General features: G+C 47.5%; 1 protein-coding gene across 1 annotated transcript in view; it reads right to left on the bottom strand.

Annotated features, from left to right (window-relative positions):
• The window catches only part of Fim (plastin-2 fimbrin), a 39,372-nt gene extending 23,577 nt beyond the window's left edge, over positions 1 to 15,795 (bottom strand). Inside the window, exon 1 of the mRNA XM_089552761.1 lies at positions 15,563 to 15,795. Within this exon, the coding sequence (XP_089408887.1) occupies positions 15,563 to 15,634 (72 nt within the window). The 5' untranslated portion in view covers positions 15,635 to 15,795. The remainder of the gene's footprint in view (positions 1 to 15,562) is intronic.
• Positions 15,796 to 26,988: the final 11,193 nt, after the last annotated feature.

Raw genomic sequence — 26,988 nt, 5'->3', positions numbered from 1 at the left:
ACTAAGGCTATGAGGGACGCCGTAGTGAAGGGCTCCGGGAATTTCGACCACCTGAGGTTCTTTAACGTGCACTGACATCACACAGTACACGAGCCTCTAGAATTTCGCCTCCATCGACATTCGGCCGCCGCGGCCGGGATCGAACCCGCGTCTTTCGGGACGGCAGCCGAGCGCCGTAACCACTGAGCCAGCGCGGCGGGTCGTGTTAACAAACTATTTGAACGCTGTTACCTTAAGAATGGAATTTGGTAGCATTAGATCTTACATTTATCGCAGCTTCTGTTGCAACTTCTGTGTGTGCAACTGGGTCGGTGTCCGTCAGCCGCCATATTCAGACTGCTAGGTGCAACAGCAGGTATCCACGATGCTGCCACGGTAGCGACGTTTCTATATATCACATCTTTTCTGGCCCACAATTTCGATTCTCTAGGTTTCTGCCTAGAAACTACGTTGCTTACAACTAAGTGGGCAGGTTGCGATGACGGCCCAAGTTCAGGTGACCTTGGTTTTGGTGTGGGAAACTCCAATGCCATCGCCGTAAAAGTGAACCGCTCTCTCAGTATGCGGGCTTTGATGCACGTTCGCGGACACTGATAACCATGGTGGCCTCAACCGGGTACCGAACCCGCGACTTCCTAACGTGCACTAGCTTAACCATATCAGAAAGGTCCTTCGCAGTTAGGGACTCGAGACGTTTTCGCAGGTGACGATATATGGCACAATGACGATTAACACGACTCAGTGTGGTGGTGTAATGTGATGACTGAGGAGCACTACGCTCTTGTTTAGTGCAGCGTAACTCGACCTAAGCTTTCAAAGTTTTCAAGCTAAACCAGGAATTTTCAATTACAAAAAGAGTAACGAGAATAGCCATCCAGATACAGAAAGTTAAAACCATTACAAGCTGCCTACCGCCCGGCACAAAACTCTTCATACAGCACCATGCATGCAGCATGCGCTGTACTCAAATAGCACGGCGCACATCTCTTTTATAGCCTCGAACTTCCGCGAGTTTGTCAACTCTTGACGCACGGCACTCCGCCCATTGTGGCGCTCGCACGGAACTCTGCAGTGCTCAGAACAATCGCAATTTGCGGCCGTGGGCTGTCACCGTTGATTCTATAGCTCGCCGGCGGCTAATTCAGAAGCATATCTGCGACAGAGATAGCAAGAGCGCTTAATTTGCTCTGAAACAGTTCCCGGTAACGTCGGGTGAACTCTTCCTGCAATTCTCCCCAAGCAGCGCCGGTAATCGGTCCAATATTGGAAAAGGCCGGCCCAACAAAGGGTCAGAGTGGTTTATTGGTTTACTTTGGTTTTAACGTCCCAAAGCAACTCAGGCAATGAGGGACGCCGTAGTGGAGGGCTCCGGAAATTTCGACCAGCTGGGGTTCCTTACATGCACTGACATCGCACAGTACACGGGCCTCTAGAATTTCGCCCCCATCGAAATTCAGCAGCCGCGGCCGGAGTCGAACCCGCGTCTTTCGGGTCAGCAGCCGAGCGCCGTAACCACTGAGCCACCGCGGCGGGACGAAAAGGGCCAGAGTGAAACCATCCATTTGCAATATTGGGCCGATTGCATGCGCTGCTTGGCAAGCACACATCCACGTCGGTTGCACTTCCTTTTTGTCGCGAATTTATTGTTATCAGAACTATAGAGCTGATAGGTGCCTGCATCCGGCACTGCAACCGATTACCTTTATTGTCATCCATAAACACTAACACGTGGGATATGGCAAACACATAGGCAACTAAAGCCCATCATGCGCAAAACTCAAGGTTGAATAGGCTGTTTAGTCGGCAACAAATGAAAAGTTGACATATTATAACATTTAGGACCTTTGCTTGGTTTAGGAAGCTAAAAACAGATGAAATTTCAACGATTTAGTTGTCTCCTCGAAGCAAAGTGGGGTGGAAAGGGATGTGTTGATAGCAGAATCATCATCATCAGCCTGACTACGCCCACTGCAGGGCAAAGGCCTCTCTCCCATCAGCAGCCGAGCGCCGTAACCACTGAGCCATCGCGGCGGGTATATATAACAGCCGAATCGGCAATATTATTGCGTTCAAGCCTTGTAAGCTTGAGACAGACGAAGTCGGTGAAAGCGATGTGAAATAACGGGCTTTTCCGTTAAAAAATGTACCGCTTCCATCGCATTGCACCACGGAGCCAGTGACATGCAGCACGGAAGGACAGGCGAGACAAGAACATCCGTTCGAGAGGAAGTGGGCGAGGCCTGTCTCGCAATCTTCCGAACGGATGACGCGAAGAAAGGCAAGAGGTCTCAATTTTGTCCGCGACAACGGCAGACATTTTGCAGAACGGAAGGCAATGTCGGGAACAGCATACTGCATCCTCATTGTCCAGAGTAGCAGCGACTGTGACAATCGCTATGACGGGAGCACAGGGCAGACCTTTTCTTTATTATATACTTCATGCGAAGGAAAACCCGTCAGCGGAAGTTGTCGGCAAAATCATGTGTGCGCAAATTGTGTCCACAGGAAGTGGTACCACCACGTGACCTGAATCAAAAAAAAATCGCCGGCACTGGGGTTCGAAAACAGGCGAAAACAACGCCTGCGCCAAGAAAGGCTGTTGGCAAAAGCGTGTTAAAGGGGCACCAAGTGAATGAGTTGTAGTGTTGGTTGGTTTATTCGGGTCTAAGGTCCCAAAGCGACTCAGGCTATGAGGGACGCCGTAGTGGAGGGCTCCGGAAATTTCGACCACCTGGGGTTCTTCAACGTGCACTTACATCGTACAGTACACGGCCTCTAGAATTTCGCCTCCATCGAAATTCAGCCGCCGCGGCCGGGGTCGAACCCGCGTCTTTCGGGCCAGCAACCGAACGCCGTAACCACTGAACCACCGCGGAGGGGCGCGTTGTGGTGTGTACGATGGTGAAGTGCGTTGGGGAAGTGTAGTTACGTTAGACAACGATGACTTGCAAAAAATTAGTTGCTTACGTTATCCAAGGAACACGTGATAATTGTCACGTAACAACGATGACTAGCAGAAAAAGAAGTGGCTGACGTTCAAACGCAAATGCTTTCGTATTTGTCCAACGCAGCAGACTGTATTGCTCTCCAAGTTTTTTGCTCTTTGAAAGCAGCTCAAGGTCTTTAGGTTCAAAGGCGTAATTCACGCTAAGAAAAAAAAAAAGCTACGAAGCGCCGCCACTCCTCCTCGGTACATGAGTGAACAAACCTCATTATTCAGTGATTACCATTTCTCCGTAAAATAACGCCTCCGTCCCAAGAAAAACAGGTCCTATCTTATTACCAGCACACGCAGTAGGCGAATAGGAGAATGCGCCACTGCGAGAGTGCGTTACGCAACGGTTATGCGACGTCGCTGTGCCGACGTTTTGCAGACGTTTTGCCGACGACGAGAGTAAAAGCAACCACATGCGGGAGCCAGCGCGCAACTCAAATAAGTGGCGGGACACCACGTGACAACACACACCTCCTCCTCTCCACCTCGCATCAGTCGCGCAATGCGACCTCAAAACACACCGGCGGCGTTGACAGGTAACGTGGTGTCCTCGCGCCGTCGTTGCACGCTGTCGGCGCCGCAAGAATGAAAAGAGTTACGCTGTCGCGTAGAGTGCATTCCAGGTACGGTAATGTGTGTGTCTTAGTGGATTCCTTAAACTAAGTCCAGGATTTCAATAACGACGATGCAGAGCGCCGGATGTGGGGGCCATTCTTGGAGGGGGGCGGCTTTTCAGCATCGTGCGTTTGTTGAAGTTGTTTCGTTGAGAAAAAAAAAAGGGGGACAAATACGGTTTTTCCAATGGGAAAACTCGCTTGAGGCAACGGGCCGTCGCCTCCCCCAGTCCCCTTTCATACAGGGTGTTTGGCCTAAGACTATACAACATTTTTGAAAATGGGCTTTTTGAGATAGAAGAGCCCCTTTTTCGGCATAGCGGTGTAGTACATCAGAAAAGAGCTCATCATCATCATCAGAATGACTACACCCACCGCAGGGCAAAGGCCTCTCCCATGTCTCTCCAAATTAACCTTGTCCTTCGCCAGTTGCCGCCACTGTATCCCCGCGAACTTCTTAATCTCATCCGCCCAACCTAACTTTCTGCCGTCCCCTGCTACGTTTGCTTTCTCTTGGAATCCACTTCGTTAACCTTAAGGACCAGCGGTTATCTTGCCTTCGCATTACATGCCCTGCCCAAGCCCACTTCTTCCTCTTGATTTCGACCAGGATGTCATTAACCCGCGTTTGTTCCCTCGCCCACTCCGCCCTCTTCCGATCTCTTAACGTTACACCTATCATTTTCCTTTCCATAGCTCGCTGAATATAGAATAATTAACTGTTAACTATTACTGTACCTGTAATCTTTAAACAACGTTACACTTAGCAGTGCGGACTGCGACACATCTTTCTCGCTCCTTTTAGTCCCTTATTATCTATAAATACCTGTACTATGTAAGGCTCCTTGATTATCGAGAGGCGTGCAGGCCACCGTAAGCAATATCCATATCAGTTTTTAGAATTTCGAAAACGCGGTTAGCCTCGGAGCTATAGTCCCACAAAGGCGAGGGTAACACGTTTTCGAAATTCCAAAAACTGATATGGATATTGCTTACGGTGGGCTACACGCCTCTCAGTAACAGTAATTAAGGAGCCTAACAGTAACACTTAAAAATTTAACGATTTTATATTAGTTCGCAAGCCTACTAGTTCGCACCTCTTAGCTGTATTCTGATGTACTACAAAGCTGTTAATGCTATGCCAAAAAAAAGCGCTCACTCAAAAACGCTATCGTTAAAAACTGTGTAGAGTCTTAGGTGAAACACTAAGTGCCCCTGTAGGTACAGCCTCTCATAGCCTTAGTCGCTTTAGGACGTTAAACCCGATAAACCAAACCAAAACTTTGTCAAAAGTTTAAAGAGCCCAGGACGGTTTGTTTTTGGGCCGCACAATGCGGCCCGTTCTGCATTCCTAGCGTTCCAAATAGCTTAAAGGTAACAGAACCTCCGGTCCTGCCCCCTGCGATGGTTATCCACGGATGCTACAAACAGAAAGCTTACACTCTTAATAGAAAGGAATAAAAGGGGGGTGAGCCGTCCTCTAGCGAACACCCATTTTTATAAAATTATCTGCGATGGAGGACAGCTAACTATTTTTACTCCCGTATTGGCGTATGTGTGTTTAGAATGAGAGGTCATCCTTCCTGGGCACGACCTTGCCGGGCACGAAACTTTTCAGGAAGTCTGTACGCGGAACTAAGCCAGCCATCCTTTAAGAAGGTGCCGAGACTAGCACCCAGTAGCAGCGAATGCTGGAGAGCCTCTATTACGCTTCCTATCGAGACAATGCGACGGCGTCCATTTTGTGACGACTTGGGAATGCAAGATGCTGGTTGATGGCACCTGCCTCTTCAGATACGCAGTTCAAACCGCACCGTCGTCCAGCATTCAGCACGTGATAGCCAAGGAAGCAATGGCAAAATTTCCATCTTACGGACGGAAAAGGGGGTAAATCTGCACCCCATTCTAACACCCATCCTGACAGAGCCCGCTACCCTGGAATACTTGTGTGAATAGACAACGCTGGTTCACATTCTCGCTAAACGTCAGGTGAATGCGGATTCTCATTTACCCTCTGGAATGTAATGGCAAATGGGAGCTAAGGTAATGGCACATGGGCAGCAAGAATGTAATGGCACATGGGCGCCAAGCACACGATATAGAAAGGTTTTCCGCAGAATTTTATTAAAAAGCGAAAAGCGATCGGTAGTGTAGCGGGCCTGAAATGTCGATTATCACTGCCTAGTGATGACGAAGGAAGGACATTTTAAACGTGGCCACTAGTACAAGCTTTGAAAAGGGTCCGGTAACCTCGGTAACCGTCCATAGCTGAGCAAGGATCTCGGGGCTCCCAGCCAATCAAATAAAGACCTCAGCCTTTTTCGCGGGAATGAGAAAGTGGCTGAGGTGTACTGTAAGATCAAGCGAAGCACTGGGTGCACCCGTGTAGCGAAATCTTCCTTTTATATCTCTCCATTCCGGGCATAGCTCCTCCTCGAGTAACCCAGCGCGACGCATCAGCGAGCGGTGCTTAGCGAAATAACGCGCCCACCGTTAATGCGGTACATATCATCACGGGTGCGATAGCACTTAGTGGGAGCCACCCGACCGTGCTTTTCCGGTCGTTGATCGTCGTCAGGGTCGTAGGCGGACGCGCTGCAGAGCCACTGTAGGCCACGGACGGCGGCTCCGATACTGCATTTACACTGGCTGTATATATCGCTACGCCTGACTGGCCCTTCAATTGAACGACTAACCTTTGACACGGTGACTAGTCGACGAGCAGTGATACACCGGTTGAAAACAAGAGGGCAGGACACGAAGTCAGCGCCGTGCAGCATAAACTATAGATGGGGAATGCAGAATTGACGTTCGTGCCGAAATTAGGCCTAAGAAGTGCATCCAGTGAGGACGTGCTTATGCATAGAACAGGCAGACCAGGGTTTTGTTTCAGTGACAAAGTGGATGCTATGAGGAGAACGCGCTGTTACGGGCTGCTCAGAACAACGAGGACGATGACGACTGTAATGGCGCAATGAGCAGGTTAGACCGGGCCTTCACAGTTTGCGAATCTAGCCTTTTTTTATTATTTAGAAGTATTATCTTTGCCAAAAGTAGCCCAGCAACAGGGTTCGCTTCTCAGCCACATGGTGGAGCTATTCCAACCACGCTGTAGAAAAAAGTCCTCCAAAGGTTAAGAAGCGGAATATCCTTAACTTACACAGATTTAGAGCATAAGTGTTGCCTTCAGTGCTATACACGGTCTATATATGCGAAAGTATATATCTCGGCTATATATACGACCAAGAAACAAATCCCGTTGCTTGTTTACTTTCGACAAAGACGGTATACAACCCACAAAGGAAGCTGACCACCACGTCAGGGGAAAATTGGTACCTCCTGAAAGGAACAATCGGTAACCGGCGACACTGGGGATCGAACTCCGCACCTACAGCACATGGGGCGGGCGCTCAAAGCCCCAGCGGAAAGGCAAGGGTAGGCGCAGTGAGTATAAGCGTTGTAAGAGCACAGTATACTTCAAAAGGCACACGCATATAGCAAAGATCAGTGGGCGATGCATTCTCCCATCGATGGACCTAAATTGACAGAAGACCCACATACTGGGCAGCCAAGGGATATGTGCGGTAGGTCAGGTTTTGAGGAGATTCCTACGTCTTAAACTCCCCTTGGTGAAGGCATTTAGATTTTATAGGGTTTAACGTCCACAGCAACTCAGGCTATAAGGCTAGCCGTAGAGGCGGCCTCCAGATTATTTCGACCCCCTTGGGTTCTGTAATGTGCACTGACAACGCACATCCGCCGAAATGCGACCGCCGCGGCCGGTATCGAACCCGCGTCTTTCGGGTCAGGAACCGAGAACCATGCTGTCAAGATTAGTCCCTCCACCTCAACTACATGAAGACATAGCGACTGAACCAAGCCCACTGCGGGTAAGGCGGGACGCATATTTGTGAGTTTTTTTTTTGTTTTTTATACAGCGAGAAAAGCACGTTTTATGCGATTTTTCTACTGCATTCACAACCCCCAAACGCGAATGGTGACGTCATCTTTCACGTCACTGTTGATACTTCTGTCGGAGAGCTTCAGGTGGTATTTACTGCAACAAAAGCCTCCCGCCTGGATTCGTTTCCTCACGCATAGGTTAGCTAAGCCCACAGGCTTTAAGTTAAGCCAAGGCGAGGTTGAGCCAAGCTGTAACATTAACGACATAAAATGCACCTTTTCACTTAGACGCCCGTTCGCGCCACTGCCGTAGGAGTCATCAGCCCTTACCAAAATTTCTTTCAGCAGTCTGTAATAAACTGTCTGTGGATTGTCTAAAAAAAATCTCCAAGAGGATTTCTGCATTAAATGGGCAGCTCTGGGTGAAGACGCGCCTTCTACAAACTCCTATAGAACTAACAGCTCCAGCCGATCCTTACGTCATTGCCCCTTTACAATTTCCCAGAACCTGCTGCTTGCTGATTCGGATCATGAGAGGGAACTAACTAGAAGAATAAGATTAGGGTGGAGCGCACACGGCAGGTTCTCTAAGATCATGAATGGTAGCTTACCAATATCCCTGAAGAGAAAAGTATATAACAGCTGTATCCTACCGGTACTCACCTATGTTGCAGAAACGTGGAGGCTAACAAAGCGAGTTCAGCTTAAGTTAAGGGCAACGCAGCGAGCTATGGAAAGAAAAATGATAGGTGTAACGTTGAGAGACCAGAAGCGGGCGGAGTGGGTCAGGGATCAAACACGGTTTAATGACATCCTGGTCGAAATCAAGAGGAAGAAGTGGGCTTGGGCAGGGGACGTAATGCGAAGGCAAGATAACCGCTGGTCCTTAAGGGTAACGGAGTGGATTCCAAGAGAAGGCAATCGTAGCAGGGGGCGGCAGAAAGTTAGGTGGGCGGATGAGATTAAAGAAGTTCGTGGGGGATACGGTGGCCGCAACTGGCGACGGACAGGGCTAATTGGAGAGGCATATGAGAGAGGCCTTTGCCCAGCAGTGGGCGTAGTCAGACTGACGATGATGATACCTCAACACCATTTAATGGAAGCGGCAACTAAGCGAAGTGCGCTTGCTTGCTTAGATTAAACATGGCGACACCCCCGCCCCATTTCTCCCCGGAGCTGCCGCATCTAAGCATTGCTCTAATCGGCCCCTAAAAGGAGAACGCTCCGGTTCGTGACTCGAGGGGCTGTCTACGAAGCGGAACCAAAAAGGAAGTTTTTCAGCGAAATATCGAGTCATTAGACGTTTCAAAAGCGCCAGCAATCGCTCGTGTCGCCCCACAGAGCTCGGACGCCGTGCCGAGACAATGGCAGATTAGCGGGGGTTCACAAAAGGAAAACAGAGACAAAGAGGTCTGGCGTTATCTGTGAGGGAAGGTTCTGTGTCGAGACGGCGTATCGCAATTTTGGAGCACTACAGGCACAGCACAATCAGCGCCGTACTGTATTTTGCCTCTCATTCGAATGCTGAACTGTCCACTTGAAAGAACCAGCGATACTTGACTCATTCATATTCAGGGTTACTACCCTCACTGCGCGTGTGCTTATACTTAAACCATTATAGGAACATGTTACTAAGGCGATAGACGTTTAGTGCCTCGTAATGCTGTCTGTCCGTTAACAAAGCGTGTCACACGCGTTTAACTTGGGAACTAAAAAAGATAGAAAAGAAATGGTTGCTTCAGATAGGAAAGGAAGAAATGAACCTAGAAGCCACGTTTGCTGACTGTAGATTAATTAGTTAATTACAGTAAAACGCCGACCAAAAGTGGTCGTGGTCGGGGCGGGAGTGGGGCGAAATTTGAATCACAGGAAGCGCAGTACCATGTGACCGGAAGTGGAGGCGCAGTCGACGTGTGGAGCAAAATTTGAATGTTTAGAAGAGTGTGTAGATGGTTTGGTTTGGTTTATGGGGTTTAACGTCCCAAAGCGACTCAGGCTATGAGAGCCGCCGCAGTGCAGGACTCCGGAAATTTCGACCACCTGTGGTTCTTTAACGTGCACCGACATCGCACAGTGCACGGGCCTCTTGAATTTAGCCTCCATCAGAATTCGACCGCCGCGGCCGGGATCAAACCTGCGTGTTTCAGGTCAGCAGCCTATAGCCGCAGCTATGATTTTAATCAAATTATTCAGCGCTGCAGCTCCTGATTACGCTAAAAGCAGCTCACGAGCCACAGTCGCGCGTAGCTGCACCGCTCGCCGCTGCAACTGCGCTTTTTAGCGTTCTGCTTCGCGCAGCGTATCCACTTTCCAGCCGACTAACCAAACAAAGCCGACATTCAAATAAGCTCACCCGCAGGGAGGCCGGCGGGACGTGCGTCCGTACCTCCACGGCTTCGATTTCGCCGCGCCGGCAACCCTGAACCGCGTTCTCGGTTTACTGTTTATGCAAAAGCGCTCGCAACCTCTGAGCGTGTGGATGGAGCCAGGTGGTTGGAGTGAAGAATTTTGAATTAAGTGTAATTAATCGCAATCATTCGCAAAAGCTGCATGCCAAAAAAGGCTTTCGCCTCTCAACACTTTAGCTGCCAAAGTGATCTCGAAATTTTGAGTGCAATGTAAGCAGTGTGAGAATGCGTTATCTTGGGCTAAAATGGGCGAAGTCTACGTCTGTTCCACAAACAATTCATTCATACAGGCCGCTGCGGACGAATACATTTCCGGCTCGCGCAGTATGCCGCACTCCCGTACTTCACGTAACATCTGCTGCTTCTCAGAACAGAAAAGGACTAAAAAGAGAGCAAGCTCTTCTTTAGCTCTCTCCTTTTCATAAAATGAAGTGCCCCAGAGGACAGGTTACTCCAGTTTTACTCCCATATAGGCTTATCTGTGCTTATAGTCGGATACAAGTGAAGTCTGCAGTGAAGCTCCGCCCACATTCAGGGCCGCTGCACAGAATTCCTCCACCACGAAAAAGTAGTCCGTTGCTGAAACTTCTTTGCGCATAAACAAGACGCAATTATCACAAGAAAAAAATTACAATCTATAGAATTTTGACACTTGGCTTGTTTTACAGCCAGGCATAAAAAGCTGATTTCATTTACTGTTCCGATTGGCTAGCGGAGTAATACAAAACGCCGCGGACCGTGGCCCAGTTTTAGCAACTGCTGTTTTTTTAACCTGTATCATACTATAGAGTGTTGGTATCTGACCGTTCATTGCGCCGCACATCACGCGACTCCAGACATGAGCGGCACTGCAACTGAAGGTAGGATCGTGCAGAGTTCTCCAATTCACAGATAGACGACTCGAACCAAGAATCTGAAGTGTTTTCGCATCCACAATCAGCAGTTTTCTCAAGTGCCTATCCGAAGCCGACGTAGAAATATCGGTTCACACGAAGAGATTTCATAAATGTCGCAAGCGTGATTGCTTCTGTCCCTGCTACGGTATAGCGATCACCCGCTTCAAAGATCACCGAGTTTTTGTCGCAATAGGGGCGTACGAGAATTCCGCAATCCTACCTGCAACAAAACTACGAATCAAACAATGAAAACGCCGCGAGGGAGGACCTGGGGTAAACTTAAGGAGGTTAGAAGATTGTGGCCGCCACCTGTGAGCTGAGCAAACAGCTTTGACGATGTCCTCCAACAAATCTTTCCTCAACACCTCTATGCTCTGAACAGATTTGGCCAGTAGACCTGAATGTCGCAATGGCGTCACAATACGTGAAGCTCCAAATTTTGCAGCTATCGTAGCTACGGATTTTAAGACAGACGCAGTTGAAAGCTACACAACTGGATACGATCAACGAGTATTCGAGTATTTTGTGTGTTTGTTCACGTGTTAAACTACGCACGTTCTGCAGAATTCTTACCCGCCCCAAGGTCTCCGTAGTAGTTTTTGCTTTGCTTGATTCCTGTATAATGAGTATAGTGTTTGTTCTTGAATTGCTCTGCTGTGCTAGAGCAACAACGTTTCGCTTTTTCGTCAGACCGCGTGACTTGCATTGTGTAAAGCATGGTTCTATTCGTTACTGTTTTGGAGCGAATTCGCCGCTACTTAGTTGTCTCTGCCCTGCTGTAATGCCTTGAAAGGTGACTTTAGATGATAATATGCAATTTTGAAAAAATTGTGTGCTTTTAACGTAATTAAACCGGGCGAAAGCGTGTGTATAGTCTGACTGGCTAATGGTTTTGCTTTGCCGGGTCGTCGGCACGTCGGACGACGATACTAGACTCACGTGAAGTTCTGATCGATGTTGAGCTTATCTGGTCTGTTTACGCCGCAGATAGAAGTTGAAGAAGTCGACGATAAGCAATGCACAGCGCGAACAGTGAGCTGCAGTTTAACACGAGGCGTGTTCGGCTGCGGGGACAGTGTTTCCTTTGCCGTTGTATCGGCAACCTTTTCTGGAGTTTCTTGACACCGATTTTTCAAAACGTTTTGAGGGAAAGTGCATTTTATCTGCTGCAAAAACGCTCTTTAAATTGCACACATCGACACTGCCTGTCAAAGCACGGCTTCATGCTGAAGAGATCTTTGCGTCATGGACGGTGAATTGCCGCCTGTGCAATACACCAGAGACAATTGACTATTGTTTTATTCTGTGTACTTATGCCTGTGGAGAAAGGTTTGGTTTATTGGTGTTTCACGTCCCAAAGCGACTCAGGCTATGCGGGACGCCGTAGTGGAGGGCTCCGGAAATTTCGACCACCCGGGGTTCTTTAACGTGCACTGAGAGCGCACAGTACACGGGCCTCTAGGATTCCGCCTCCATAGAAATTCGGCAGCCACGGTAGGGATCGACCCCGCGTCTTTCGTGCCAACAGCCGAACGCCGTAACCACTGAGCCACCGCGGCGGCTCTAATGAAGTTCGAGAGGTATGCTAGCTCGTAGTTACACCGGGCCATCCTGATGTCTGGTGTACATGTGGAGTACATTCCTCTCCTGCCAAACTTCTATGTTGGGCAGTTGGTACGCGCGATAGGCTACTGTCAGGGAAACCACACGAGATAACGTGCGACAACGATTTACGGACAGGCGCGTAATCAGATACCCCTCTCCCTAGTGCACAGCTGACTGACCGCGAGAGAGGCAGAGAAGAGAGATGTTGTACTCGATGCTTAATTACGTCTAGCACAAAAGCAGAACAGAAATTGTATCATTGAGCTATAACGTGTGTTTCGATAAGAGACGGCTGCCCCGTTCAACTCAAGTGGACGTCATTTGTGCAGGCGTGCGGACATCAATGGTGCCGCGGAACGTATGTGTTGAGTCTCCGCAGCTATTGACAATTTATAGACACAACTTCCGAATTATCTAAACTTCAATTTTTTTTTTTTTGTAGAGAAATGAAGTATTTCAGGGGCATATTTTATCATAAAGCACTGCTCTTAGCTGCGTGGTATCACGAGAATCCTAAAACCTGCATTCGCTAAGAACGCTAGGTGCCCAAATTACCAGAACAGATTGTAGAGTTCACTGAATGGCATCACGAGGGAAGGGGTGATTAGCGCAACACTAATTTCTTTGTTTCTTGACAATACACATTCACCCCGGCATGTAGCATTAAGAAAAACCATTTTCCCTAACTTTAAATTGTTCAAAAAAGGCGCTTTTCGTCTTTAAAGGAGGTGAAAAAATTTTCCATTTCAAAACGGGCTCTGATCCCCGTTATCACCTGTACGGAGTGGATTCCAAGAGAAAGCAAGCGTAGCAGGGAACGGCAGAAAGTTAGGTGGGCGGATGAGATTAAGAAGTTTGCAGGAATACGGTGGCGGCAACCGGCAATGGACAGGGTTAATTGGAGAGACATGGGAGAGGCCTTTGCTCTGCAGTGGGTGTAGTCAGGCTGATGATGATCACATGTACCTCTGTTAACGCGATGATAGTTTTAACACAGACGACAAGAGTGGCTGTTTAATATTGATGAACACGCATGCCTCTGCGTTCACCTGCTTAAAATACTTGCAGTGCTTTAAAAAAGCCCAACATTTCGCGGTATTACCGATCGAATGCAGGGTTTTATTCAAGGGCTTCGCCAGACGATATCACAGCTGCTCCACCATGACTCGGTGAAGCTCTTTCAGCGACCTGCTTTTGACACGCGACATTAATACTTCACAAAATGTTGCGTAGCACATATGTCACAGAACAACGTGAGGTCTACTGTATCTTTGCGGGTACTGTCTACATCGAATATGGAACAATTGGCATAGAAAATACAAGGAGGGGTGTTATATGCCGATTTGGGGATTGGGGCGTCCACAGTTCCAACTTAAATTTACTGCTCTGCTGATGAATCACTAAAGTGTGAAGGTCAATTCTTAGGGTCATGGTTCTGTTCAATGACCTCAAGACGTGTTATAATAGCTACAAGCTTAATTAATAAAAGAACACATCCAGCAGCGAAGTAGAAGCTTACAACAACGGCAAAAACAGCGATGTCTGAATGCGATCGTGGACTGAGCACTGCAGCACATATCTCAAACTTGCTACAACAGCTAACTATGCATCGTTCGAGCACTTATCAAAATTCAAAGCCGTACTCTTCGCAAGCGAGCCGGTAATAGAGGGGTATGCTCGTTCCCCTATACCGTGTGAGTGCAAATTACGGGTGCGAGTATAAATAGGCGAGTAATGTGTGTGTAAATACGGTACTTGCACCGCTGGATCAGCAAGGCGTTTTGCGATCGTGCTGCCCCAGAACAGACGTATGACGTCTGCAGATGGTTAATTTCATTATTATTTCTAGTGCAGCATTGTCCATAGCCGGAGCGCACAAACTGGAAGCGAGTACCAGAAGAATCGCTGCTTTTTTTATTTTTGCAAGCACAATAATTTCTTTCACTTCAACAAAGACGGAGTTCTCAAATGAGCAGCTTCCTGGAATAGGATTCCTGATCTCCCTTTCATTCTAAGCAAGACAGTAAAACAGACTTCACGCAAATCGCGCATTCATATGCGCAGCTTGATTAATCCGCGAAATCTCTGAATACTAATCGCCTCTCTAGTGCCGAGACGATGTGCTGAAGACGAAGCAACTGTATGTGCCCGCGTGTCTTACATGGAGCCTTTCGCTTGGCGCCGTAGCGCAAATCGTTCGCCGAGCATAACCACATTAACCACCGCCTCTTACTGGCCGCCACTAGCGCGTAAATGGATTACGACGCCACAAGGACAACGCGCTTTTCACTCCTTGTCTGCCCCGCCCCATATTGCGGAGCCCAGCAATCCATTTAACGCACATTTCGGTACGTACGCAAACATTTCTCTTTTTCCCCGCGAGCAAGCTTAAAACATCTCTCTCGATTCAACCGGGGTCACTACACCTCAGCGCAGACACGCGGCATTTCACGCGCCAAACAGCATGGGGCGGATGCCTGTCGGCGACAGCAGCACGGTTTTTCCACGCATTCGAAAGCGACGCACCGCAGTCTGCTAGCCGCGCCGACAGGTGACGCAAGCGCCGAAAGCGTTCCACGCATTTTCGGCGGCCACAGCGAGAGCAAGAGGGAAGCTTGAAAGGGGCAAGGCCCGCGTAGCGGTGGTCGCCGGTATCCCGGAAAGTGGCAAACACGCCCCGACCGACACAAGCGCAGTTGGCGACAGCCAGACAGCAGAGGAAGCCGCGCTGCCTTTTGGACCGGAGGCAGCGGCGGCAAACGGAGAGAATGCAGTGGCGGGCGTCCGGCGGGGCTTTTTTCCGGCGAAAGCCCACGACAACGAGCACGCGGGAGACCGCGACTGGTCGGGGCCACTACTGGCTCGCCGGATCGCCGCGGCCGGTATCGAGAAGGAGATAGGCGGGGGTTTTAAGAGGCGGCCGTGTGGGGGGGTCGGAGACGGCGGCCGCGTGGCCCCACGGCGAAAGAATGCGGCTCCTCGCGGCCCTCCCAACCTCCTCCTCTTCTTCGCGAAGGGGACAAGCGCAACGCGCCAAGCGCGCCGAAGAAAGCAGGCGCGACCACCTGTTTTCGGCGGCCGCGCCCGCCCGAGGAGAACGCGCGCGCGCGCACGCTTTCTGACGCGGCGGCCACCACTCACCGTGTCGAACTGTCCGCCGAGCTCGTCGCGCTGCTCGTCCGTCAGGAGCAGCGATTGCCGCGTACCCGCCATGTCTTCGCGTCGGGTATGTAATCTCTGCTGACAGGGCGCCGGCTCCAGCGCCACGCACTCCACACGCCTCCCGACGAAGCCGCTGTCCGTGGCACACACAGACGCACACCACCACACACGCACGCAGACTCGAGCGCACAAGCGAACGCGCACAGGCGCGCCACTCACTGCCGAGCGCGGCGCCACCTCGCGGACGTGAATCACTCCGTGACGTAACTTTCGCCGCTGGCCTGACGTACGCGCGGAGAAGGTGACGTCATCCAGAGAGCTCAGCGGATGTCGATGGCCATGCGGTGGTGGGTCTTCGCGCGTTCCGAAACGGGGACGCGAGGAGGGAACGGCGTTAGCGTACCGTGACCTCTCGCGCGTTGAGGGAAAGATGCGCTGTTGGCCAACCAGGTAAGCGATCCTCAGACGCTCGGCTCGGGATTTAAAAAATATATAAGCACAATGAGCGCGCCACTTCACGCGTGAGTCAACGGGCTGCTTTCATTAAAATGTGTATAAACACCTCGCTTCACAGGTGATTCATCGCTTTACGCTCCTCGTCACACGGCCGGATGCTTAGCGGTGCGGTATAGCGGCTCAGGTTATTGCTCGCAGTTATCGAGAATTGTTCGACGTGTCGTTGGCTTCCTGGCTCCATTCAACCTCACACTACCACCCGGGAAGCTCATTTCGATACCTTTTATGTGCATGCAGATTTTTGTTTTTGCAGCCTGATAAGCGCCGATGTATTTACCGTTTGTGCCACCTCACGACAATAATAAGGCGATATGACATTCCGCGTAAGTGTAACTGGTTTTAAAACGGGCCCAGCCATATAAGGTATGCTGTGAAAATTTGCCGACGTAATGTTGCACACGTCTGGTGCGTGGCACTTTTGGATCGTTGTTTTCGTGACTTATGTGCATCCCCAGTAACACAATGAAATCTGCATGGCTACCAAACAACAATAAATAAAAAATACATTTATAGTATAAATAAATATAGTATATTAAGCTCCACACCATTAGGACATGGTGCTGAAATGAATAATTGGCATTAACCCTTATTACCCCTATTTATGTAATCCCCCCCTCACACAATACTCCATGCTTGGAGCCTGTGAGGCAACGTGAATAAATAAATAAATAAATAAATAAATGGTGTACACAATTTAATGAGTTTGACGCAGTCCACTCTCTCTTTAAATGCGTCCCCGTGCCGTGCGTCATACTGCAACTCAACTTTATAGGAACAAGCATCCTATTTAATTGGTTAAAACTTATTCACAGCTTCCAATTAGACAACGCTGTTTACGTTGCCTATGTTGCGTGAAGCCTGTTCGCCGTTTTCTCAGGATGACACAGCGTGGTTAGTACATGGCTTCCTGATTTTGTCTCTACGGCTTGTTTCTTTACTTACCCACAGCAACGGCATTCACTGTCGAGTTAGTGAAATACATAACATTCAAAGTATACTGACGACATTACGATAACATGAAGTCAGTTTTGTGTGGGTTTTTCTCCAATATTACATAAGTAGCGCTAAGCAGCAAATACCGCTATATAAAAAAAAACATGCCTTAATACCGTGTGGTATTGGTATCGAATCTTAAAATGAACTGGTTTCTGTAAACTGGAATGCAAACGATGGTGCGGTTTAATTATTTTTTTATTTCGCGTGAACAATTGAGTGTAATATTGCCCGCCCAGATTTATATCGGACATTGTGAAAGCTCGTACGTCATAGTATATTTTAGGTAATTTTATGGCTGATCTTTTGAGTTCATCTATTGTATTCATTTTAACGCTGCTTACGTTTTTTGCCAATCGTGCGTTTCTAGCACGTATGACATTTCTGCTGCCCTGAGCAATGTTTGTTCAACTAGTGATTACGTAACGCTTTCTATTACGAAATGTTTTTCCTGTCCCGTGTTGCCGTTTCTGTTTGGACGAGGCTAAAGCGCTTACAGTAGCATAGATTAGTAACAAATTAAATCTAAAGCGTTTCGGTTTGGTTTGGTTTGGTTTTAACATCCCAAAGCGACTCAGGCTATGAGAGACGCCGTAGTGAAGGACTCCGGGAATTTAGACCACCTGGTGTTCTTCAGCGTGCACTGACATCGCACAGTACACGGGCCTCTAGAATTTCATCTCCATCGAAACCCGACCGCCGCGGCCGGGATCGAACAATGCAGTTTAATTGACGCATTTTACTCCAGCTTTTATTTCACATGGAGACGCAAGTTCAAAGTTGTAATGGTACAGCCCGCAGCAATTCAGGCTCTGGAAGGTCTGAGAAACTGACAGCTCTACACGTTCCGGTTAAGATGTCGCAGTCAATCGCCCGGCCCCCTTCTGTTCTTTCCTGTAGCCTGCCGCCTATTCGACTAAGACTACATACATGACTCAAGCTGAGATACCCAAAACCACATTGCCACTTACGCATGAAAGTACTGAGCCGTAACCCTCATCTTCACCAATGACTCTCCAAGCCACCGTTCCGCTTGCAGTGTGAATGTGCCGTCTAGGGGCCAATTAACTTTCAAAAGCTTTGAACCGGCCGACGTCCTCCATATCAATACTGTTTAATGTGATACAAAAAAAATTAAATGATGATTGGAGCAATTAGCAATGAGAAAAACAAGCGCTATCTGTCAGGCGATAATGTTTACGCACACAATGGTTCAGCGGGTGCGGGATGCCAATGCTAGGTCCCTGCCTCTGGTCCTTCTTTCAATTTATTTACTTTGGAACATGTATATAGAAAAGAGGGTGACAAAAGCATCTGAGCCTTTACCAAGTTGCTAGTTGGGGCTCATGCGACGAGTGCACAAAATATGATACCCAGGCGCCAGTAATAAACAGCTGTGAGACGTGCACATTTTCGCATGCATAAAATAGGTTGTAGAAAAATAGCAATCAACTGATAAAGGCCCCACCTGAATTGTGACCAAAGAAAACAAGAAAAAAACTAACAAGGGGCGTTCTTTAAAAAAAAACACACAGAAATACCATGCCAATAGTAATTATTACAGCGTTCTAGTATGTCGAATAAGATAGCATAATTTATAGCATACCAGTACATTTCAGCAAGAAACTGAAAGTTATTTTTGTCAGTGAGGTCCTTTACTGAGGGAGAAAAATTGGGGCTCCTTGCTACCACTACTGGAAGAATGTTCCAAACTTTCGTGGCAGTATATGCAAACAATAGCCTACTGTATAAGTTGCGAAACTCCGGAATGTTAAAGTTTTAGTTATTTTCACTTCGTGCGTGCATGTTCGGGGTATAAGTATAGTGGAGGGAAGCAGGTTACTAAATGACAGAATTGTGTGCACAACACAAGCTGCTTTGTAACCACGTGAGACTTGTGGGGTTTTAAAATGGGGAGATAAACACGTATTCCCCGTTTAAGCGCGGCTGACTCAGTTCAAAACCGCGCTGACCCCACCCCGTGGTCGCGTACGCTACTGAGCGCACGCCGACCACGGCGGGCCGTGCTCTACGGGAACAAAGGAACGACACACTGGCTGACACAAACAAGGCATTTATTGCTATAGCAACAATAACGCCAGCTAGCAACAAAATACACTGAGGAATCTAGGATGTCCGACTCACCAGCACGGCTACGAGCGAACGTCCGCCCACGGTAGGGCAAAGGGATAAACTCCGAGGTCGAGCGGAACGGGCTCGGCGGGAGTAAGTTCCGGCCGAGAGGCGCCCGTCGACGAAGAGCGAAGCTGCGAGCGAAACGTCCGTTCGCTTCCCGTTGCCGAGGGAGAAGAGACCCCGTAGCTCCCCGCGAGCGCGCAGCAAAACGCCATCCGTGGCGCTGGTGTCGCTGCGACGCGAGCGCCCTCCCCTGTTAGTGGAAAGTCACCGAACCGAGAGGAGTGCTTGCGGAGGAGCTAACCACAGGGAACTAGCGCGTTGAGGGAAAGCGAACGCAGGGGACGAAAGCGTCCCCACAGACTATGGATTGCATAATTTGAAGTTCATGAAAGAGTGGTGCCGTATGTTTTCTATGATGTCAAAATGTTAAAATGCGTAGAACGCGTTTCCGCAAATTGATGAGTGGTTTTAGATATGAAGGATAGGTAAAGCCCCGCGATTCGACGCCAGTATGCAAGACTGCAGTGAAAAACTGGGAAGCATATCATTCTTAGAGGAAAGTGCTGACCTGCCTGATACAGTATACAAAATTCAAGACCTAACTGGCAGCTGCAGCATCACTTAAATTAAAGTGTTAATCTAGTAGTAAATAAACCACCTACTACTCTCCCGGAGGCCTGCGTGCCGTGCCAGAGAGGGTCGGTAGGGGGTCCGGTTGAAAAAATAAAGTTATGCTGAACTGAACTGAATTGACTTCGTTACATGCAGACGTTGCTGGCATGGTCGTTAAATTGTAATGGCGAGACTAGCATAATGCTAACGTATTGGCACGATTCAACTTGCACTATTTCTTCGTTATCGATTATCAAAGTTATAGATTGTTTATTGTTGCTGCCTGAAGGTTTAAAGATTATGTAATTTGTTCTGCTGCAGTTCAGCGTCAGTTAACTCACATAAACCATTTAGCTATATTATTTAGTACTTTACTAGGTGCTTCTTTTATTTGATCATATTCCTGACCGGAAATGAGCACAGCAGCGTCAACAGCTTATATTCTGGCACCGCCATCTTGTATGCTGTTGGGGGAAATCATTTACGGACCAGGGGAACAAAACAACCCTAACACCGATCCTCGTGGTACACCATGTGAGGCTGGCAAAAAAATCCAAAATATCGGTTTCTATGTGAACTCAGCTGTCGATTTGAAGATAGCTTCGGAGAAAGTTTAATGTTACGTCATAAAATTAATAGCTAGCTAGTTTGATTAATATTTATTCACGGCAAACAATATTAAACGCTTCCTTTAAGTCTAAAAATATTCCAGTAACTGCTTCTTTGTTATGTAAAGCATTATATATCCTATTTACAACTGATGCAATAGCTGTGGTTGTTGATTTGTTCGGCCAGAATTCGAGCTGAGCCGTGACATTGTACACTGAGTAGATGATGAAACAGAGCAACGGCACGCATAAAAAGAAAGGGAAAGTATGTAACACAAAGCCCTAAGATGCGTTCCTCGTACGTGCGCCGTTTCGCTGATTCACCGCCGTGTCATACCAACTGACCCATTATTTCTTACAATGAACAGGCATTGTCGGTGGCTCTGAAATAGCTCGGCCAATATCTCTGCTTTTCATAAAAAAAAAGCTTTCCTTCCTTTAAACCACCGCAGTGACTCAGTGGCTGTGGCGTTCTTCTCTCAGTCCATGACTGCAGGTTCGAATCCTCGCCTCGATGGCCGCATTCGAAGCAGGAGAAAGACGAAAATGCTCATATGCTGTCCGGTGTTAGAGTACCTCACACTCTAAACACGAATTTTTATTTATTTATTTGAAAATACTGTTGGCCGTGGGGCCGTTAGTGGTGGGGCGTGACACTTGAAAAGCAACATGTTTCGTCGATTACACAAAAATACAAAGTTCATCTTCATCTATGCAATCATTTCTTGCCGCGTAATGTTTCACTTTTTATACAGAAGCAGTGTTAATAAATATTAACTTCAAAAACAGTTATTTCACACAGAAAAGAAAAAATAACGAAAACATTTGTACATTGCCGGCCTTCACCTTAGGCGAGTTGATTAGGCGTATGACACTGAACAAAAAACTTTTTAGTGCGAAATGGAGATAGCTTTTTCGAAAGTTGTTAATGTACTGGACTGTAAGAGAGATAATTATTCTATTCTGCTATCGTCTTCGGAAAATAAGAATTAGCATACACATTAATGCGTGGGTTCGGGGTTTGGTAACAGTGTTCATTGCTTGCTCTGAGATGTATAAGTTGTTTTTGGATCAAGTAATGGGAGCTATTGATATTGAAGGAATTTCCTGAGAGCTTAAATAACAATTTTAGTCTGGTCACTCGGCGACGTTCGGCTAGAGGTGGCAAATTGAGAAGACATAGCATCTCTGTTACAGAATCAGTACGCCCATATCTGGACATTATGAATCGAGCTGCTCTTCTTTGCACACTTGCAAGTTTTTTTATTAAGCCACTTTCTACAGGATCCCATATAATGCAGGCATGTTCTAATGTTGGTCGTACATAAGTTAAATAGGCAGCTGGCTTGGCAGACTGTGAGGCCAGTTTCAATATTAGCCGATACGGCAGTAAAAGAAGGAGTAAGTCGTCCTCTACAGGACTTTTCTTTTTTCAGAGGCAGCGCATTCTGCAAAGCCCTGCGGTAGACTTCCATAATTAAAAACACGCAATACTTAAGGTTGGCAACGCAAACACATTCCCTCTTCAAAACATGCTAAGTTCTAGCAGTTAAGAACATCTTACCCGATGTTTCAGTCTGCTCTATGTGCTAAATTCAAGTCTTCCGGTACCGCGTTTAAAGCATTCTCCTATTGTTATTAACTAAATTACGTTACTATGTTTTACGGCGGGAATATGCCTCTGTTGCCAAGAGCAACCATTCCGTAAATTTTCTGCTCGAAATCTGCCCCAGGATTTGGACAGCATAACCGGAATGTTATACACGCCGTCCCTCCATACCAGATGCGCGACTTCGCGAAGTTAAACTCCACATATACTACTCCCGCTGCTTCTCGCCCTCTTCTTAATTAAGACGCGGGTTCGATACCTGCCACGGCGGTCGAATTTCGATGGAGGTGAAATTCTAGAGGCCCGTGTACTGTGAGATGTCGGTGCACGTTAAAGAACCACCCCAGGTGGTCGAAATTTCCGGAGCCCTTCACTACGGCGTCCCACATAGCCTGAGTTACTCTTGGACGTTAAATCTTCCTTGCTCTCTGATCTTAAACGCAACGGTAATGCTTCTAAAGCATGTGCGCAGAGCAGTACAAAACGCTTTCGATTACGCAACCTGACGTCATTATGCCATGCAATTGACAATAATCATCAGCATCCTGGAAAAGCGAAAAAAAATCATTGAAGCCCCATGGTTCATTTTAACTCATTTCATTACAATACCGGTTTACTATAGGTTTAACGTCCCGAAGCTACTCAGGCTATGAGGGACGCCGTAGTGAAGGGCTCCGGAAATTTCGACCACCTGGGGTTCTTTAACCTGCACTGACATCGCACTGCACACGGGCCTCTAGAATTTCGCCTTCATCGAAATTCGGCCGCCACGGCCGGTATCGAACCCGCGTCTTTCGGGTCAGCAGCCGAGCGCCGTAACCACTGAGCCACCGTGGCGGGTATTTATTAACGATACGCACACCAGCATGTAGCCTCCGGTGAGCGCACACTAAGACGATACACGTATGAGTAGAGCGCGTTGCGACAGATGGTCTCAGTAATGCCGACGTATGTGCCGCATTCATTATGCACCAGTGATTGAAGTCTTCCAATCGATTCTATTTTCACACAGCCTCGCATAAAGGCCTTGCTAACTCCAGTGAAATTGATTAAACGCACCGCTCTCTTTGTCATCCGCCGAGGTGGCATATAGGCTAGTGATTCCAAAGTCGCGGGATCGAATCCCTGCAGCGGCGGCCGCATTCCGATTGAGGTCAAATGCAAAGACTCCGGACTTCGGTCCGATGTGAGCGCACGTTAATGAAAACAGGGGGGGATCACCGCTATGGCGTCCGTCGTAACCCATGTGTCGTTTCAGGACGTTGAACAGCAGACTGGTCATATCATCTGCTACGTGATTTTAGTGGAGATATACAAAACTTTACCCTCCTGTCCACTAGCAACTGCGATTAGTGGATTTTTTCCGTCATTTTCTGTCCAGCCGTGGGTAGACGTTAGAGAGAGATTTTAATTAACTCGTTGTCTTCTGCTCGATATCTATATCAGGGGCGGATATAAGGTTGCAGGCTTTGCTGGCTGCATTAATACCATCGCATTTAATTGCTAGCCAGTGCTTATTGCGTATATAACTTCGGACAGCGGCAGAGTTCTCCAAGTGCAATGAAAACTTAGCAAAAGTGAGGACCAGGGCGGATGTGCAGTAGCTGACACAACGTCCTGTTTGTGTCTTCCTCCTGTAATTGTCTTCGCATGCGGCTAGATTTTTTCTTTCTGTCTAGTGAATAAAAGACGGACCCAAATACTGCGCCGCTAAAAGGTTGGGACGAGGAAAGGATTTTCAATGTTAATTTCAACCAGCTTCAATGCTGACCATCAGTGTTGTTTGTTTAGGCGGGTTGTTAATTTTGTTACTGTTTTTGTCTTTTCCGTTTTTTTTTTTTTTGGGGGGGGGGGGGTTCTGACTGCTTTTGCTTAATGCGTTTGACTCTGCCTTTGCTACGATTGTAATTTCTCTTTGACTGCTTTTGGTTCTCATGTTAGACTCTGCTTTTGCTACGATTATTTGACACTGCTTTTGCTACGAGATGGCCTCCTATAAGTTCTGTTATCAGAATCTTTTAGTTTTTTCTGCAGAGGTTAAATGTTTCTTGTCTGTTATCCTGATGTTGCTGCTTTTTTCCACGTGTTGGGTTCGGAGCGATAATGCGATGAGTGTCATGCCTGAGCTGTATGTTTAAATATGCCACCTTTCCATGCAATACACAGTTGGTAGTGTGCGCATGTGGTGTCCCCTCTCTTGTTAGTGTCCTTGTTGCGCCGCCGTTCATTTCATCATGCACCAACTCGCCCCTCAGGCCATTCTTCTGACCATCAGAAATAAGGTCGCACATCTCACAACGCCGAGGTACGTCAGAACACGCCGAGACACACTCCTTCTCTATCGCTTTGATAGCGCTACCGATGGAGAGCTATCCGGTTAACGATGGAAAACCAAAGCTGGGCATTTTCCCTGCCTCAATAACCTCGCGGTTATCAGCACTGCCTTCTCAGAGTTAAGAGCACAAGAGCTCCTTTTTTTATATAGTAAAGGAAGAGGTGATCTTAGTGTCACATGTGCACATTGTTCTAATTCTCTCTTGGTCCGCTTTTCAGGTGCTTGACTGCCTGGCCTACGTGCCTGTCATCACATGTCAGCGGAGTCATGCGAACGAACCCCCCTGCGCATGTCACAGAGTGCGACATGTGCATAGAGTTGCTCACTCCGAACTCATGGACAGGTTTTTAACTTCCTACAGAGCTTTGAGGTCTTTTGACGACCAGACGAAAACCGGTTCACTTCTCCACCGCGGTGTCTCTTATAGTCAAAACACTTCTACGAGACGATGAGGTCCACATATACACCTATACCAACCTACCACTTATAAAACTGCCAGCTGATCAATCTTCTTTAGACGATGTCAAACATAAACAAACAGGTATCACCGCCGTGGTGGCGCAGTGGTTATGGTGCTAGGTCGCTGACCTGAAAGACGCGGGTTCGATCCCAGCCTCGGCAGTCTATTTGTTTATTTTGTTCATTGTAATACCCACAGCGCCACAAGTGGCATTACAGTGGGGGGGAATAACACATCATACAAACGTAAAAAAAAAGTAACAAAGTGCAGCACATACAATGCAACCATGATGCAATATTAATACAGCCTAAAAAACAGCATTCACAGAGATGAAGAGAATAAATCACCTGGCGTAATTAATACCACCTCTTCAGTCGCATTTCGGTGGAAGCGAAATGCTAGAGGCCCGTGTACTGTGCGACATCAGTGCACGTGAAAGAATCCCAGGTGGTCAAAATTATCCGCAGCTCTCCACTATGGCGTCCCTCATAGCCTGAGTCATTCTGGGACGTTCAACTCTTTAAACGAAGCCAAAGAAATAGGCACCGCCAATAATAAATGAAACACGCCTTGAGCAGCCACGATTACTGCATGATTGCAGTATGAGCGACAAATTTTTCCTTTTTCCTAAATAAGCTTTTTTAGAGGCGAATAATATACGCTTGACTCTTTCTGTTTTAGTGCAGAAACAGCAACCAAATTCGTTCTTTAGCGCACGCTTACTCTGCTCTTGTATACTGCATCTACCTTCACACGCGTAAGCACAGTCATTACATTTCTATGAGCCCCTGCGTAATGCCTCTTGCGAACTCCCAGAGAGCATATATATTGCGGAACTTCTTCAAAATAAAAAAATTGTACGTACTCTTAAGCTCCGCTTTAATGGTATGACACGACAGCGTTCATAGTTATTTGCTACTTTCTTTCTTAATTAGTACCTCTTTCTAATTACACACACTCGTCAGCATACATCCGTAGGCACACTAGACCACGTGATACTCCGCAAGACACAAAAGGTCTCCGTTTAACCAAGTCGACAGAAAGTGCCTCCATAGCGTGTTTTTCCTAATGGTTTGTAGATAGTTAATGAGTCAAAAGTTATATTACAATCCAAATCAATGTTACATATTACAAAGTTTACAATCCATCGCGCCGTTCATTTCTTTGCCGCAGTGGGCTGTAAACTTTTGCAACAGACTGTACGTAGAGCATCGCACCACTTTAATAAATACCGTGTTGAAGGCAAAGAAATTCCTCAATGGCTTGGGGGTATCGAGCGTGAGTCGCAAACCTAGGGTGAGGGGTTGGACTCCCGATTAATTATCCCAATTTTCGTTCCAGCGTAATTAATTTGCTTGACATCCTCACATGCCATGATAATGAGAGTTGAGTCATGCAAAAACCTCGTAGTGACAATTTAACCCAACTTTTATTTATTTTTGTTCCTCAGGTCAACATGTGATGTCACGACATCGCGATCAATATGGATTTTACTAGACATCCCAACGCCAACTTCGGCTGTTTCTCGGCTTTCGCGTAAAAACGTATTTATTTCGCTACGGACTATATCTCACATTGATTCTGTCGCTCTCAGTAGCAGGCAGTTACTTTTTTATTTCTTGGTTCAATGTGAGCTCACTGATGTGTTAGCTTCAGGTGCCGTGATGCATTTCCCATTATTAATGTGAGAGCATTATATGGCTATGTCTCTTCAACAAAATGTGTCCACAATTTTTGCCCCACGATTACGTTGTTCTCTGAAGATAAATGTGTGAAAGAGTGATTGCGACAGATAGCGTGTGATAAAATGCTGCCGTAGAAAAAATTTCGTTGATGAGGTATAATAAGTTAATTAATTCAACGCGAAAAAACGCGAAACATACACTTAGACGTCAAAATCCATGGACGTCAGAGCAGCCATGGACGTCGATATAGTATGTCAACGTTTTGCTCTCGCATTCCTCCAACATGGGTCGCTGCAGTGATCTCAAAGTTTTGCTCGCCATCGGCTGACCGCACATGATGAAGCAGTGTGTTCATCGCAATAAATCAGTTGTAAGTCCAGCGTTGTGGTGTGTGCCTTCTTTGTTCCTGTCTTGCGTCTATTTTCGCTGGTTCCCTTTCTATGCAATA

The sequence above is a fragment of the Amblyomma mixtum genome, chromosome 1, assembly GCF_055824585.1.
Source record: "Amblyomma mixtum isolate Tamu chromosome 1, ASM5582458v1, whole genome shotgun sequence".
Taxonomy (NCBI): Eukaryota; Metazoa; Arthropoda; class Arachnida; order Ixodida; family Ixodidae; genus Amblyomma; species Amblyomma mixtum.
Note: the sequence above shows the minus strand (reverse complement) of the source record. Positions and strands in the feature narration are given on the sequence as shown.